This window comes from Taudactylus pleione, unplaced genomic scaffold (genome assembly GCF_031769625.1).
Source record: "Taudactylus pleione unplaced genomic scaffold, aTauple2 ptg000015l, whole genome shotgun sequence".
NCBI classification, from domain to species: domain Eukaryota; kingdom Metazoa; phylum Chordata; class Amphibia; order Anura; family Myobatrachidae; genus Taudactylus; species Taudactylus pleione.
Window position 1 is genome coordinate 967,155 of NW_028284417.1, and position 17,331 is coordinate 984,485.

The following is a 17,331-nucleotide window of genomic DNA, read 5'->3' on the forward strand; positions in this document are numbered from 1 at the left end:
CCTCAGCGATTTATCAATAAAAGGACAGCATGCGCCTTAGGCATGTGGTGCAAAAAAGGGGCGTGATCTCGAAAGAAAGGGGCATTGTCATACAATACTATCCCAAATTCAAATTACTCCACACAGTAGCACAATCTTATCCACATTACACCGCACATAGTGCCCCTGATTTCACATTACACTATAAAGTAGTGTCCCTTATTTATGTTCTGGCACACAGTAGTGCCCATTTTACACAATGACCACATTATTGACCCTTATACACAATGCCCACAGTAGTGCCCCTTATACAATGCCCACAGTAGTAGTGCCGTTTATTCAATGCCACCTGTGGTAGTGCCCCTTATGCAATGCCCCAGTAGTAGTGCCCCTTATGCAATGCCCCCTGTAGCTGTGCCCATTATGCAGTTACCCCTTTAGTAGTGCCCCTTTGTGCACTGCCCCCTGTATTATACCCCTTTATGCAATGCCCCTGTATTATAGCCCTTTATGAAATGCCTCCTGTATTAAAGTCCCTTACGCTGTGCTCCTTATGCAGTGCCCCCAGTAGTGCTCCTCATACAATACCCCCAGGAGCTCCTCTTATGCAGTGCCCCCAGTAGTGCCTCCAGACAGTAGTGCCCTTATACTGTACCCCCAGTAGAGCTCTTATGCAGTGCCACTTTTACAATACCCCCAGGAGCTCCCCTTATGCAGTGTCCCCAGTAGTGCCCTTATACAGTACCCCCAGTAGTGCTCTTATGCAATGCCCCCAGTAGTGACCCTTATACAATGCCCAGCCCCAGGAGCTCCCCTTATGCAGTGCCCCCAGACAGTAGTGCCCTTATACTGTGTCCTCATAAAGTACTCCCAGTAGTGCCCCTATGCAGTACCCTTATACTGTACCCCCATACAGTACCCCCAGTAGTGCCCTTATACTGTGCCCCATACAGTACCCCCAGTAGTGCCCCTATGCAGTGCCCTTATACTGTGCCCCCATACAGTACCCCCAGTAGTGCCCCTATGCAGTGCCCTTATACTGTGCCCCCATACAGTACCCCCAGTAGTGCCCCCAGACAGTAGTGCCCTTATACTGTGCCCCCAGTAACGCCCCTTATGCTGTGCCCCCTCCCCTATGCAATAGTACTTACCCCTCTTCACGATGTCCGGGTGCGCATCTTCTTCTTCTTCTCCTCCGACGTGCCGCATACGTGATGACGTCACCGCAGCCGGCATCCAGAGCCACACACAGGCCGCTTTGTGTCTGTGTGTGGCGCTGTATGGTGGACACGGTGAGTGACTCCAGGCAGCGGCGGGGTGCGGTGGTGCCGGGGAAGGGAGTGCGGATGGGATGCGGCCCGCGGGTGTGTGCGCGCTGCTCTTTGGTGTCACCCCCTTGAAGGGTGACACCCGATGCAGGCCGCACCCCCCGCACCCCCCTTGTGACGCCACTGGTAGGGGGTTATAGACAAACAAGTCACAGGAAAAGGAGAATAAAGAGGGCCCACCCAAACAAGCATACAATCTAAGTTAAGGGGAATACATGATATATAAGGTATCGTGTTAGTGGGTGAATTTAAGGTAACCATTTGTACATTTATAGTATACATTGCTCAGTTCTGACATATATGTACAGTACCTTTTTAAATTTGGTGCTACAGAATGTACTCAGTGACTTATATGGCCAGCTATTGGGATTAAGGAGCTGATTCAGACCTGCTCGCTAGGATGCAATCGCTCGTAGCTGGCTGATGTTTGCAATCTGCGCATGCGTATACATCGTAATGCGTGTGCGCGAACCAGTGCAAGAGATCGGGAAGTGTTCGCTCACTACCATAGATAGCCCAGGAGAGTGAGTGACAGGAGGGGCAGTCCACTAGAAACGGGGGAGTGGAGGTGAGAACACAGGCGTGCCTGAGTGTCTCAACGCCATTTCAGAGGCATGCATAATTGAAAGGAAGCGTCATAGGACACGTCACTTGGTTGTATTTCACACAAGTGATTGCAGTGCTTGCGACAGGGTATAGTCAACCTCAAGCGCTGCGATTGCATCCAATGGTGCTCAATGTACCAGTGGTTTCATGCACTTCCAGGAGATGTCGTGCGCAAGTGGGCGTCTTATGAATGGCTGGTAGGCGTCTGCATTCATAAAGTGATCGCACGCCAAGACATTGTAGGCGTGCTAATGCCTTGCCGTATGATCGCCTGCCTTGCTGGGAATGCGCTGGATTTGCATACGCAGGGTACAAGCGAACGCATCTAGCAAGCGGGTCTGAATGAGCTCCTAAGGTTAAAGTATAATACAGTGCTAAAGATTTAATGGCCCCAAAGTATTTCCAATCTAATTCATAAATATGGGACATGATCAGACGGGATGCAGTCAATATCCCAACCGTGGGGATTACGGCGCTTAGAATGCCGGCGCCAGAATCCTTACACTTGTCAGAATCCCAGTGCCAGCATCCCAACCACCGAACTTCCAAAGGTAAGTAGCGGGGTTGGGGGGAGGGTTAGCATTAAGGTTAGGGTTAGGCAGTAGGGCGAGGGTTAGGGTTAGGCATGAAGGGAGGAGCGTTAGGTTTAGGGTTCGGGGAGGGGGAGGTTAGGTTTAGACACTTGGAGGGGAGGTTAAGGTCAAGCATAGGGAGGGGAGGGAGAGGGGGAGGGTTAGAATGCTGACCGTCAAGTGTCGGTATTCTAACCCTCTCGGGATGCCGGCATTGGGATTCTGACCCCCGGGTTGTCAAGCACTGGCATCCTGAGCGCCATCATCCCATACCCATCCCTGCACAGACATGTTGAAGTCTGGGGAGAAAGGCGTCTGCCTGTTGATTGCTTGCAACGTAGATATTAAGCCCTTTTGTGCTAATGCTGATGTTACGACTCTGGGAAAGTTGGCCTCCTGTGACGAATCAGACTCTGCGGGCTGAGACCATGGTAGCAAGAACTGACTAGGTTTAAGATAGATTTTCCTCATAGGAGAAATAAGACTTGAATCCTAGTAGTTTTTTTAATTAATTTAAGGTTTTATTGAGCAACAGAGGGGTATCGAGGACGATGGGTAGAATCAGAACTAAAAAGTCCAGAATGATAAGAACATGAATCTTGAGAAATCTGTGACGAGAATGTAGCAGCATAGTAGGAATGAGATGACTGGTATAAGTGTGTGAACTCATAAGGAAATGGACCTCAGACTGCACACCCTGAACATATATATATATATATATATATATATATATATATATTAGGAGGTGCTACCTGTGGAGACAATTGATATATACACAAAAAGAAATACAGGTGCTCAACTCCAAATTAACTGATTGTATATAAATAACTACATTTTTGCACTGACTACAGCTTTTTGGGCATAATCTTGGCCAAGGTTATGGGCCTACCCACCACATCCGGGTAACCTCTGTTGGGTAGGTCCCTAACATACTAGAGTTCAAATTCAGAGCGCAGGACACCCCCAAACTAGCATGAAATCCACAACAAGCAGGACACTAGTCAGATAATGCTGAATATCCACAATCGACAGATGCAGGAATCCTGAGTTCGAGTCACCGGGGTTCACTCAATAAGACGAGATGGGAATCCTAGGTCAATGGTATGGAGGTATATCCAGCTAGACTGTGAAGACTTTGACTTGCGATGAATGTAGGTCTTGAGCACACAATGGTGCATCAAGCTCCAGATGTAGTACACTGCGATGCGTCAAGGTGATCTATAAGAGCTCCGGGTTTGTGCCCCAAGTAGCGTCTTTAGGTGCTTTCAGGTTTGTACCCAAAGTAGCATTGAGGTGCTTCAGGTTGTTCCCAAAGTAGCTTCTTTGGACAAAGGGAAGAACATGGTGATATACAGGAAGTCAAAGACTAGACGATATCAGGAGCCAAATACTAGGACTTGAGAAGGCGTTGTACAGGCACTGAATGATCATCCAGGAAGGGTTTATATATGCAGTGCCTGTTGCTGATTGATGATTGGCTTCCAGCTGACTAGTGAACCAGGAATCACTGGCTACAACAAGATGGCCCGGAGACACTGCTGGCAACCCTGGAGGATGACGTCACACTACCCGAGAGATACCCATCAGTGTGGAGAGGAGAACCTGTGCCCTGCGGCTGGAGTGTTGCCGCGAAGATGACTGGCAGCTGCCCAGGACCACAAAACGGAGACCGGAGGTGAGTAACCCTGCTGGCGGGGCTCTGCGTTGGGACCTGGACACAGAGTTCCTGACAGCTGAGTGGTGGCAGCCTGCGTGGCCACATTGGATGCCCCTTGCACTCCTGTGTCAGTCACTCATACAGGGCTCCCATAGGCTACAGTCTACTGTTAGTAATGACACGGCGGCTGTGCACATGCAGGCTGCTGCTAAATTAAACCCTGCTAAGCAGCCCAATTGCTGTCAGCAGCTGGGCCAAAAGTCATCAGTAGACAAACCAGGGAGATAGACATTTCCCCTCCCCTGACCACCTATATAATGGTTTCTCTGCAACAGGGAACCTCTGAAGAATTTGAGCCTCACTGGCCAGACAGCATCTTCAGTCAGTATTCACTAATAATGTAGAAGATTGCATTGTCTGGAAGATGCCTGTTTATGTAGAAATATAACCAATATCATCATAATATAACTGAGGTTTAACTAGATAATACATATTAACAGAAGTTTTTGTGTAGGACAAAATGTGAATTTTCCGGATCAAAAAAATGTTATACTGTATTTTTAAACTATTTGCTAATTTGTCACAACTTGTACCAATAATGTGTTTCTTTTTTGTTGTTGTTTTGAATTGGTGTCTTAATAAATATTACTGTCCCCCAGCCTTACCCCTCCCCCTGTGCATCTCCAGCACTACTCCCCACTGTGCCTCTCCACTCCAGCACTATCCCTCTCCCCATGCTTCTTCAAACATATGTTCCCTTTTTCTCTAAGTCTCTGACTACAGTCCCTCTGTGTCTCTCCAGCCCCCTGTGTCTCTCTAAGTCCAGATAATGTGTTTCTCTCTCTCTCTAGGCGCCCATGCAACTCTTCATCTCCAGCCCCTCCCCCTGTGTCTCTACAGGCCCCTTGCATGTCTTAATTTCTAGGCCCCCTTGCATCTCTTCAGCCCCAGGTTTCCTTGTGTTTCTTTGTGCCTCCTTTGTCTCTCCAGGCTCCTCTGTGCCTATTCATCTCTAGGCCCTTTGCATCTCTTCATCTCCAGGCCCCCCTGTGTCTCTTACCAGGCCCCCTGCATCACTCTAGGCTCCTCTGTGTCTCTCCATCTCCAGTCCCCCTATATCTCTCCCAGCCCCTCTGTCTCTCTCTAGGCTTCCTATGTCTCTCTCCAGGCCCCCCTGCATCTATCTTGACCCTCCAGCATCTCTGCAGGCCCCCCTGTGTCTCTCCAGCCTCAGTACCTCATCTGTCACTTTAGTCCCCCGTGTCTCTATCCCACACTTACCTTTTCTCTGTTTTCTGTTTTGGGCTGGTTACTCCTCTTCTTCAATACAGAATAAGCTTCTACGTACTGCCCGATTGGAGCTGAACTCCAATCGCGGTAGCCGCAGTCCAGCCCAGCAGGCAGTGTGAGCCAGCCCAGCAGAAGGGAACATTGGAACGTCCTAACGGGAACCTGATGGCACAATCCACCCCTGGTTACAGCCATGTCATACCTTTTGTAGCTCTTTCTTTTTAGGTGTAGATGCATATGTACAGTACATGCACAATATGCTACACAAACAGCCCAATGTTTTTGCAGCTCTGCAAAGTTTTCATTAACCTCCCATTCAGAACTCTGCTTACCATGTCTCTCAATTTATAGCACTCTTTGGGCCTGATTCAGACCCACTCGCAAGCGGCTGTCCACTCGCAAGTGGGTCGATGGTGTGCACTGCGCATGCGCACGACGGTGGAAGCTCCGTCGTGCGCATGCGCCAGACGCGACGAGCGAAGGACTTTCCTTCGCTCGTTGTGTCTGATCAAAGGGGACGTGCTGTCGATGTTGATTGACAGCATGCCCCCTTTGGTGGGCGTGCCGGGGGCGTGCCTCCCAGACGGGGGCGTTCCCAAGGGAACGCCTACCGTCAGAAGCCGGCCCACTGACATCACTAGTGATGTCAGTGGGAGTGATTTTGGCTCTGATAGAGCCAAAATCACTCCGGGCCTTGCGGTTGAGAAACTCAACTGCAGGCTCCGGCTCGCAGTGGCGATGGTCGCGATGGTCAAGACCATCACGGCCATCAACCTGCACGCTCGTATAGGCTGTGGGTGGTGACCCACAGCTATACGAGCGTCCAGGAGGACGCTCCATAATTATGGAGGACGGCCCTCATTCAGAGCGTGCGCTCTGCTCAGAGCGTCCGGCTCTGAATGAGGGCCTTTATCTCTACTAGCAGTCCTGTACAGTGGCGGATTTTACCTAGGGACTTCAGGGCTACTGCTAATGCAATCGCAACTGCAATCTCTTACGAATCACAGTTGCTAAAATATGCTAATGCCTTTTAAAGCCGAGCATAAGAATGCCTACTGCTGCCTTCTCATATCTGTCCGAGGACGTATAACAGCATAAACATTTGGAACATCGACATACAGTCAGGTGCATAAATATAGGGACATTGACGGAATTTTCATATTTTGGCCTCTATTCACCAGCACAATGGCTTTGAAATGAAACAAACATGATGTTCAAGATTAAAAAGTGGGAGGCACATATAGAAACCGTTGTAATTCCTACACCGTTCACCTGATTTGGATGTAATTACCCTCAAATTAAATCTGAAAGTCTGCAGTTAAAGCACATCTTGTTTGTTTCATTTCAAAGCCATTGTGTTGGTGAACAGAGGCCAAAATATGGAAACTCTGTCAATGTCCCAGTATTTATGCACCTGACTGTAGATAGAGCTTGTAAGTCAAGTTTGACCTGCCTCAAACACTGCAGCTCTCCTGACATGCAGAGAGCTATTATGCTGTGAGATTGCAATGGCTAATTTATGCATGTCCATGAAACAGAGTTTATACAGCCCCAGCAAGCCTGCTCTTGTATAGCCACCCTCTCCCTCTCCGTTACCTCCCCCAAATGCTGACTACCTGTCACTAACTTTGTGAGTGAATCCTCTGTGCGAGAGTGATTGAAATACAGCAGGACATTGCCCTGGACCCTGCAGCAGATGTATAGACCTGCCGGCCCCTAGATGAGGAGAAGTGGATGAATACTGGCTTCCCACAGTGTGCTAATAAACTGTCTTTGCATTGTTTCTGCAGACTATGCAGTCCCTAGAAGTTGCTTTATTGCTGCTGCGCATGCACGGAACTTGATAGGGAAGCGCATGCTGGTATAGTGTAATGTAGTGTTGTAAATGCATTCATTTTTATCTAATCATAGAGGCTTAGGGCAAAATTTACTAAGTGGTGGGTTCTAAACCTCGGCAGTTTGGTGGCGGTTTGGCGGCAGTTTGGCTATATGTAGATTTACTAAGGCCAAAACCGCTGCAAAACCGCCGTCAAAACACATTTTAGAATAGAATACAACAGGGCTGTCATTTAGAAACTGTTGCAGTTTAGAACAGAATAGAACCCGCTGTCAAACCGCCACCAAACCACCGGGGTTTAGATCCCGCAGCTTAGTAAATTTTGCCCTTAGTGTTCTAAAATAAGTTTACTTACTGTTATTGATGTTATAGGATTCAATTTCCACATGTCAGCAACTGAGACCAAGGTTTATTTTTTATTTATACAATACTGTATAATTAAGGTTTTCATAGTGTTCAGGTTTAGTTGGAGACAGGTAGAAATGTTATTACATAACATTAGTAAGGAAAATAATTTTAGAACACTAACCCACTATTATATGAGTATTTGAAAATGAATGTACTGTAACACTACGATTGATATTGCAGCCCCCCTCAAGGCTAAATGTAAGAACCACCACTGGTCCTTAGCTTAGCATAACATCAAGACTATATTAGTGATCCTGGGCCTAAACTTTGGCTTGAATGCTACTCATTCTCAAATAAACTCCACATAGTTTAGTTAGAATAATATGTTAGACTACTTGAACTAGAATGGCGGAACTTCCATCTCTATGTCCATCTGTGACATTCGGTCTCTCCAAATTAAATAATAATGACTACAGAACATAAAAACAATGATGTGTAAAGCATTTTGTGCATCTACCACCTTCTTTCCTGGTCTATATGGTCTACAAACGAGTTATAAATAAAGTTGTTTTTTTTAATTGACACACTACTAAAAGGATTTTAAGCCATGCAAAAGCTATACTACTATCTGAGAGGTGATAAACATGTTGCATAATACAGGCAGAGAGTATGATACACTACAAGTACTCTCTGCCAGTGCTATTAATCCAATTACATGTTTTACTTTTAAATGATTGTATGCCTTTATTCATCACCAATTACATGAGATATGATTGAGGGAGCAATAAGTAGCATATTTTAAGATAAACATAACAGTTTAAACATGATGGGGCTGGCCAATTGTGATAGTAGAGCATGTTTACTAGTGATGTCCCTAAGTCTGAATACATGTTGTAGTGAACTCCACCTTTTATACTGCAATGCATGCACACGTGTATAGATGGACCATAAGCATGTTCAATCATTGAAGATGCAACTTAGATCTGAATATAGATTTACTGTATGTTAAAAAATTATCCATGTGGCAAATAGTACAGCTAGAACTAAATTAGGAAGAATTTTATGATATGTAACTGCGTACAAGACTTTAAATGTAGTGGTTTGTTAGAACCATTTAATAACTGTTGTGGGGAAACAGAATAGTGTAATGCAACAGTGGTGACTTTAAAACCACCTTTGTGTATGCATCCTTAGGTGATGGGTAGGAGATTATAGATACTGTTTTTTGTATAACATTGATTTTAGACCAAAGGAACTCAGGAGTTCTGCATTATATTTGCTTGCACAAAGCGATCAGCATAAACTCTGAGTTCTGGTCACGCAAACTCGGACTGTTTGAAGCAGTCATTGAGTTTATGACTCCTATTGTGAATGGAAGTGACCTGCTATGTGCAGGTAAAATGTACACATAAGCACTGAGCTATGTATATTCGACATGGACCCTGGAATCAGTAGTAAGACCTTTATCTCATCTCATTCATATTAAGTGTCAGTCAATCACAAATACATAAAAGCCACAGAACATTTGTTGTAAACAAATATATCCATTTGTCAGTCAGGAACATACATTGGATCACACACCCATTCATATGCAAGACTTTTACACCCCTCCAAAATGCAACCTTTCAAGCTGTCCTGTTCCACATTCCATGTCTATACTATTCTTTATTTATAATAATCTTAAAAATAACCTAAATGTTTGGAATTAAATTAAAATATTATTATATATTTATCAAGTATAGATTTTTTGTTTTTAGTAATTGTTGCATAAGTGCATAGTAATAATGCTTCAATTGTTACGTTGCAATTTCTATAACATACAAACTTACAGCCCACTAGAAAGTTTACTGGAACATATTAGAGCTACTGCCTGCTCGCTTTTCTTTGGCTAAATAAAGTAACATAAATTGAATTATTACTTTAGCAAAAAAAAGTAAAATTTTTGATAAATTTAAGGTTGTTTGTTGAGCTTGGTTTCTATCAGTGTTGCAGCTTCTAGACTTTGATAAATATCCACTATAATCTCCCTTACTGGGTACACAGTGTGCACTTCTTCAAAGCTTGATGAGGAAGGAGAACTGATGATCTAAAACTCATGTGCAGCTATGCAATGCAATTCAACAACTAAAATTCCATATATCATTTCTAGGGAAGAAACGGAAATGATGGATTACCAGGTTCACCGGTGAGTCATGTTTAATTTCATTGCCTGTAATAACTTCAGTGAACAAACAATAACATTTCTGTTACAGACTTCAATTTTTTTTTACTTTTCCAAAATATTTTTCTCATATTATTCTTTATGTTTCTTAGGGAAACCCAGGGCGACCAGGTGACAGAGGACCAAAAGGAGAACGTGTAGGTTTTTAAAACATTTTCTATCTGTCAATATATGTTTATACAGCTGTCAAATTAAAATTGTGGCATAGCTTATTATAGTACATGCATTTTCTGTTTGGGTTGTGAATGTATTACGTTATGTTACTTTACCCATCTCGAAAATGTTAATATGCAAAATGGTTGTTAATAAACACGATGTAACCTTGTGTAGAAAACATATAGCACTTTTAGAATTTAAGTACACTACCCCTGACTGGTCCTGCTCCTATTTGTTGTTGCAGAGTGAGTGTAGTAATTTTATCACAGGTACTGTATGTAGCAGGTTTTCTCATTACTAATACAAGCTAGCAACAGGTTAATGATTGATTTGGTTAATGGAAACACAACATGTCGGTGCTCTGATCTCATGTCATGTATCTCTGAAATTGTGATATGTGACCCTTTTTTTGAAAATTTAGTACCACTTGTGAGGTCCCTGAAAATGTGTTGTTTCCCGCCACTGACACAGGTGAAATTTCCAGTGACTTTATTTGACAGACCCAGTGAAAGTTTCATACATTAGTAAATAGTACTAATAGCTTTGAAAAATGTAATTCACACAGAATTTCAAGCAAAACATCTTTAATTCAAACAAGTGATATGTGCTGAATATGTATTGTGGCTCACTTTACTGACTCCACCTACTCACATCTTAACTCATTATGGGGTAGATGTACTAAGCTTTGGAGAGAGATAAAGTACCAACCAATCAGCTCATAACTGTAATTTTTTAAATGCAGACTGTAAACTAACAGTAGCTAATTGTTTGGTACTTTGTCTCTCTTCACTTTATCTTTCCCCAAGGCTTAGTACATCTCCCCCTATGTCCTGTAACTGATGCCACATAGTACCAATTGTATGAAGTAAATTTGCTCCATATGTTGTAATGATTTATAATAAATTATCATTATGTGTGTGTATGCAAGTTTCACATGTTCACCAAATCTTAATTTTCACATGTTCACCAAATCTTAATTTTCACATGTTCACCAAATCTTAATTTTCACATGTTCACCAAATCTTTGTAACACACAGTGCTCTTCTACTGTAGATAGAACAAAATGTAGGGCATATTGCACCGCTCTAATGGTTTCTTAGGGAAAATCTGTAGGAGCCTGTTGATTGAAGATAAATTCATGCAATGGTAAATTTCAGCGAACAGCATAACATCATGCTGTTGATATGCAGACCTGCTGTGAATAATTTGTATGTTCAATGCCAGGTGAAGTGATCTCATTAGATGACAGTTTGTAGCTACCATTTTAAATTAATATGAAAGTGCTCTATTTAATTAGTATAATTTTAAAGTGACTTTTCAAGTTTTATTTCTGTTGAGCTCTATCTTTTCTAAAGAAGTGTTGTTTGAGTTGTCTGATTTCTTTCATTATTGACAATGAAGTTGGTAGAGATGGATGCTCCAAATTAGAAAGCTTAGTGACTCCCTGGGCTCCAATTCATGACTCATTAATTCATGACACTGAGCACGCTGATGCATGTGTAATTAGCAATGTTTGTGTATCCCTAGTGGCTGTGGTTCTGCTAGCCTTTGTACACAGTGCTCTCCTCAATACATACTCCTTGCCTCATCAGAAATGATCAAACTTACAGATTCCTGCCTGGCACTGAAATAACCACAGGTGAAATCTTCATGTACTATTAAAGCCATATGGTTTAGTATGGGTTTCATAATGTGTATTTATCATCAGAATATTAATTAAGTTCTATATCTAGAATTCTTTTCTGAATTTGGAAAGTAACTATTATCTGTATTTTAAAATAAAATTATTAATTTTAAAATATTTGCGGTTTTCGTTGAAAATTAATATTTATATGTTTTTTGGTCAGAAGAGTAAACAAAATGGTGACTAGAATGTAGATTGTTCATTGGCAGCAAACATGTTTCTATTAAACTGTGCTACTTACTGTAGGATAATGAAATGCCTTAAGCTTATAAAAGGCATTTTATTTGTATAGAACCACATAATTCAAGCACAAATGAGTCTGTATATGTCTAGGATTAGTGACATATGAGATAATGGAGACATATGTCTGGTTGTAGCATGTAGAACAGATGTCTCTAAATTTGAAATAATTCTGTAATATTAGAACAAATTGTACACAGCTACTCGGGAGTCTGGTTATTGGGGTACACATGCACATATGAAAAAATCAGTTGAACATTTCGGATGATCTATAAGTACCCTTATATACAAGCTATCATAGCAAGCTTTTGCACCAATTCCATTTTCTACAGATGTCTCTCTAGATTTCTGTCCTTGGTGTAGTAGATACATTTCTGTTCTTGGTGCATTTCAGTAAATGGCATAGCCTTACATGTATAAGGTTTTGTGACCCACTGAAGTGCACTGTATCTGTAGTGCTGTTCCATCACACTGATTACATGTACGCTTCCCAGGAAATGCAAAAGCTGTGGAAGCATTTGGTACTATTCATTATGAGATACAGCCCAACACACCCAGAGTGCTGTATTCATATTTAAATAGAGACACATTTTAAAAATGCTTGTTACATCTTCCTGTGAATGCCTGTATCATTATAATTGTATCTTCTTTTACCAGATTAATAGATAATGACGTCAAAAACTCAAGGTCAAGTTATTCATTATCACATAACACTTCCTACCAGGGCAATAGATCTAGATAACTCCACTGCGCAAACACATTTAACAACAGCACCCTTCAACAGGTTCCTGAGCGTCACCCCACACCCAAAGACACAGTAAATATAACCAAAATTGGAACCCGGAGGGGAGCGCTGCACAATATATCAAAAGAATTCAAAATAATAAGTAGATGGTCAGAAGGAACAAATAGACATAGAAATTCAGCAAAACATATGTACCACTAAGTCCTCTGAATAGACATATGATCTTTTGGTCCTTGCTCCCTCTGATATTTTGTCAAATTCCCTCTGTGGTAGGAAACATAAAAGAGAAATAAAACAATGGGTATATCTGTATATTAAAATGAAATGGGTGAGATAAATCTACATATCCTCCGCTATAAGTTCATGAAGAATATAACAAAGGTAGTTCAAATTGAGGACAGTCTTTATGTGTATAAATATATACAGTATAAAACCTCTCTTCAAATCTCCCACCAACGGTATCAATAAACTTTAGGGGACGTACCCCACTGACTTTGCAGTGAAAGTGTAGAGGTATATCAAGGTACCTTTGATCTTCATGCGTACCGTACTCACGTGTATTTCAAGCGTTGTACTCCTATCTGGGTATCTTTAGTGGGAGCCAGCGTATCCTCTGTACCTTGGTGGCGGAAGAATGGATGTCCACCCGGATAAGTGGTTAAAAATTCAAAACTTTTAATTACCCAAAATGCAGGCTACTGGATCCAGGCAAAAGCAGCTGTACATATGATACATGTGTAAATTCAACTCTCTGGATGTGACACAATATATACCTGCTAAGGCTGGATACTAAAATGCCCACCAAAACATAAAATCAATCCAAAAAGCAACACACACCAACGTGTTTCGACCTTATAGGTCTTTATCAAGGTAGGTCTACCTTCTTACCAGGGCTCTGGTGTTCCACCCTACTTGGCAGGTCCCTCAGTGTCTACTGTATTCATGTGTTGAAGCTTGTATCTTACAAGCAGTGTGTTGACAACATTCTGCTGAATTTTAACAGTGTTGGCTTTACAACTTTAATCATTATTCTAAACCATCATGATTAAAGTTGTAAAGCTGACCCTGTTACAATACTTACAATCGCATTATTAACATGTCTGCATACTGGGTTCAATCTCACATACAGATCCCAACCCATACTGCTATCCTTCTTTTACTTTCCCTAAACCTTACCAATGTAAGGTTTAGGGAAAGCTTGGTTTCTAGCTCTGCAAGACTACAGTATCAAAGATAAGAATAGCCAATAAGAGCATGTGCTCAACTCCGGAACATGCGCAGCGCAAATACATTCAAAATACATCCACAAAATTGACTTGCATTCTACTCTGCATCAGACCCTTTATTTTAAACTTCCATGTAGTCCATACAAAATACACATTCTTTCTATTTGTGCTTCATTGTGTTTTATTATATGTTGTAACTAATTGCCCAAAATTTGCTTCATACACTCCCTTGTGAATTTGTAAGTAGCAGGGTCAATCCAGAGTACATCTACCAACCAAGAAACTAAACTGAACTAATTGGAAATAAGGTGTCTTAAACTTTCCTGATTATTGATTATTGTGATAGTGAAACTATATTATATAGTGCTTTATAGAGAATATTTAATAATTCACTTCAGTCAGTGCAGTTCGGCATTCAACTCATGATCCCAGTGTTCCGAAGGCATAAATTCTAAAACCTGTGCCATGGTCCTGTCAGCTGATGTTGTAGGCTGTGCCTGGTAGACGCTCTTCTGTAGCTGAATAAGTTTTTACCTCCTACGGTGCAATAAAGTTAGCCTAGTGTAATTTTAAACTGCTGTATAACTTTATGATGTGTATTCTCAGTGTTTAATGTCACATAGTGGAAAACCACATAATGTGTGGGACTTCAATCTTTGCACTGAGTCTATAACCATGACATTTTTTTTGGAAAAGGGTTTTTATTTATTAAATAAATATAAACTATTAGTACTTATTTAGAAAGAGGTCATGGATAAATTTATACACGTGGATATCAGATGATCTTTAACCTAGTGTAATGTGTACCAATTTATATTTCTTATTGGGTCAAAATACAGAGCTAAAATGATTACCAACTACTGTAACTCTGCTCAGAATCTACAAAAGGCCTCTAACTACATAGGACTTTAGCGTGTAAAGGTATTTATTGTATTTAAGTTCTAAGCTTTGATTTTTATTATTTTTGTTAATAAACGTGTTAATTTTATTGAAGTTGTAGGACCATCCCAAACTAGACATACAGTAACAGTTATTTTGCAACTAGGTGGCAATTCAGAGACCATTCACAAGTAAAAGCTGACAAAATCGAGAACTATGAAACAGTTTTGTTTTTTTTACTGAGCTCGGCAATAACAAAGTTGTTGACTGAATGTAACATTCCATAAAGACAGAATGAACTATAGATCACTGGGGTAAGAGCACAATGTTCTGTGTGGGACATAAAACACAACAAAGGCTCAAACCAAAGGCTTGTTTGCCGTTTAAGTGCCTTGCAAGTGGAATAAAAAACATTGCAATTGCTTCACCAATAATTAATGACTTTCGAAACAGGAAACGGTCACTTATATATCAAAAATGTAACAGTAAAGGTATCCTTTTTCTAATATGTTATGAACAGCTTTCTCTGCTAGTAAACAAGCATGTCATGTTTATGTTTGTTGTAAAATTAAAGAGGGGATTATACCCCCAAAATATTTTAATGCACTACTCATATAGTCATTTATAATGGATGAACTGTGACAGTGCTACTGTACAGCAAATCTATCCCAATGCATAGCTCCAGTGCAAGAACATACTACGTATTGAAACATTCTGGATCTGTTGCTGAGTTGGTTACATACAGTATGTATTCGGAATTTAATATCTAAAAAGTCGTTGATAAAAATAGCATAATTATACCTATATGTTGAGCAGTATGTGTTGCAAAATGCGTCCAGCTCTGTGTCATATCATATGTGTCAGATTTATGTCAGGCATATAAACACCTATATACACTTATAGACACAACCAGGTCATAAGCACAAGAAAAGTTTGAAAGTAGATGTAATATTCCTTTTTGCATACAAATGAAATTAGCAAAAGATTATTTCTATATTATGCTCACAAGATCAGATAATATATGCACTGAAGGCACCGCAATTTGTGCAGCTGCTTACAGGCATAGCTGGTACACTGTGCAGTATGTGAACATGCCCTTACAGCACTAGACGTACTTTAGATTGCTCCTTCCCTCTCACTTTTCCAGTTGTTGGCAGATGCAAGTGTCAGATGTGAATACATCTGCATATGCATGTGGCTTGTTGTGTTGGCATGCTTAGGGATTCACAATCTTGTAGTGCTTTCCTTAAAATGTCTCTATTCAATTTGAACTTCATCCTGCTAACTTCTGAGAAAGCAATAGTTGCTTCTATTACTCTTCTGCTAGCCGGACAGGCTTTGGCATGGGCTTCTCCACTCTGGAAGTGAGATGATTCATTATTATACAACAATGCCTCCTTTGTGCAGTTCTTTAAAAAGGTTTTGATGAATCTGGACATGTTTTTTCTGCTGTATAATGTTCCTTAGACAAGTCATTCTGTCAGTGAGACAGTCTTTGGTCCAGTTTAGAACCTTGACATACAAGTTGCACTATTATGATGAGGCACTTATAGCTGCCTTCTGGCAGAGATGATTGGATAGTGTCAAAAATTAACTTGCATCCAGAGAATTTCCTATTAAACTTGGAGACCTTATATCTCTCTGCATTATGTAAAGTTGATGTCAGGCACCATAAGTGAGAAACCAGTTTCACTTAAAGAATATTAGGCTGACACTTTGCTTTGTACTTTCTGCTCAAATCTCAGAAAAACCCATGCAAGTTCGTGATTCCCAAATTACTCCATAGGAAGAGAGAACAAGCATGAGGAATAAACTTTTTCTTTACTGTGAGAAGCCAGATCATCTTCTTCTACTTGTGACAAGTGCCCAGAAAACATGAAAACCTACCTGGTATCAATGAGGCCAAGCTGGTGCCACTTGTTACTCTCCAAATGCACAAGCAGTTCAACCAGCAGCCGCTTCAAAAGATGATCATTCTGGGTCGTGGCTTGGTAGCCTAAGCTGGTGGATGCTATCTCCAGAGCTCCATGCTGGCTATTTGTATACTGAGCCTTTCCTGTCTGCTTGACGGATGAACCCTGGCTATTTTCTGCCTGGTGCCCTGGTGAGTGTGTGGGCGGCCTGCTCTGCTTGATTGTGGGGCTTCAAATATGCTGCTGGCCCTGGTGGTGTGAACCCACCAGCGGAGGCCGTTCCTAGGAGACTCCCGCCACCATCTCCCTGCATCCAGCTCCCTCCCTTTCTGCAATAGCTGACGTGGCCTCCCTGCTATCTGATCTTGTGTGTGACATAATAATTTAATAATTTGTGTGTGTGTATCTATCTATACTAATATAATAAGAATGTTGTATCTGTCTGTTTGTTCTAAGTTGGTGCAAAAATTACTGAACCAATTTTCATAAAAAACTGCATAATTTTGTAGTGGAAATGCCTAGAAATAACCTGCATTTTGTTTCAACTCAATTCTAAGGATGATATACTTTGATTAATAAAATCTAATTGTCAAAATCTAAAGACGTAATAAAGTTTTCAGAAATGTGGATATCTGCAGAATAAAAAAATC

At 41.4% G+C, this 17,331-nt stretch overlaps 1 protein-coding gene across 5 annotated transcripts in view; it reads left to right on the forward strand.

Annotated features, from left to right (window-relative positions):
• The window catches only part of COL19A1 (collagen type XIX alpha 1 chain), a 762,134-nt gene that overhangs the window by 694,556 nt on the left and 50,247 nt on the right, over nucleotides 1–17,331 (forward strand). For all 5 annotated transcript variants that reach the window (XR_015878306.1, XM_088471134.1, XM_088471139.1 and 2 more), the window contains 2 exons: nucleotides 9,767–9,802; nucleotides 9,931–9,975. Coding sequence is in view for 4 of the 5 variants with exons in the window: in XM_088471134.1 (XP_088327260.1) it covers nucleotides 9,767–9,802; nucleotides 9,931–9,975 (81 nt within the window). In the remaining variant the exon portion in view is untranslated. The remainder of the gene's footprint in view (nucleotides 1–9,766; nucleotides 9,803–9,930; nucleotides 9,976–17,331) is intronic.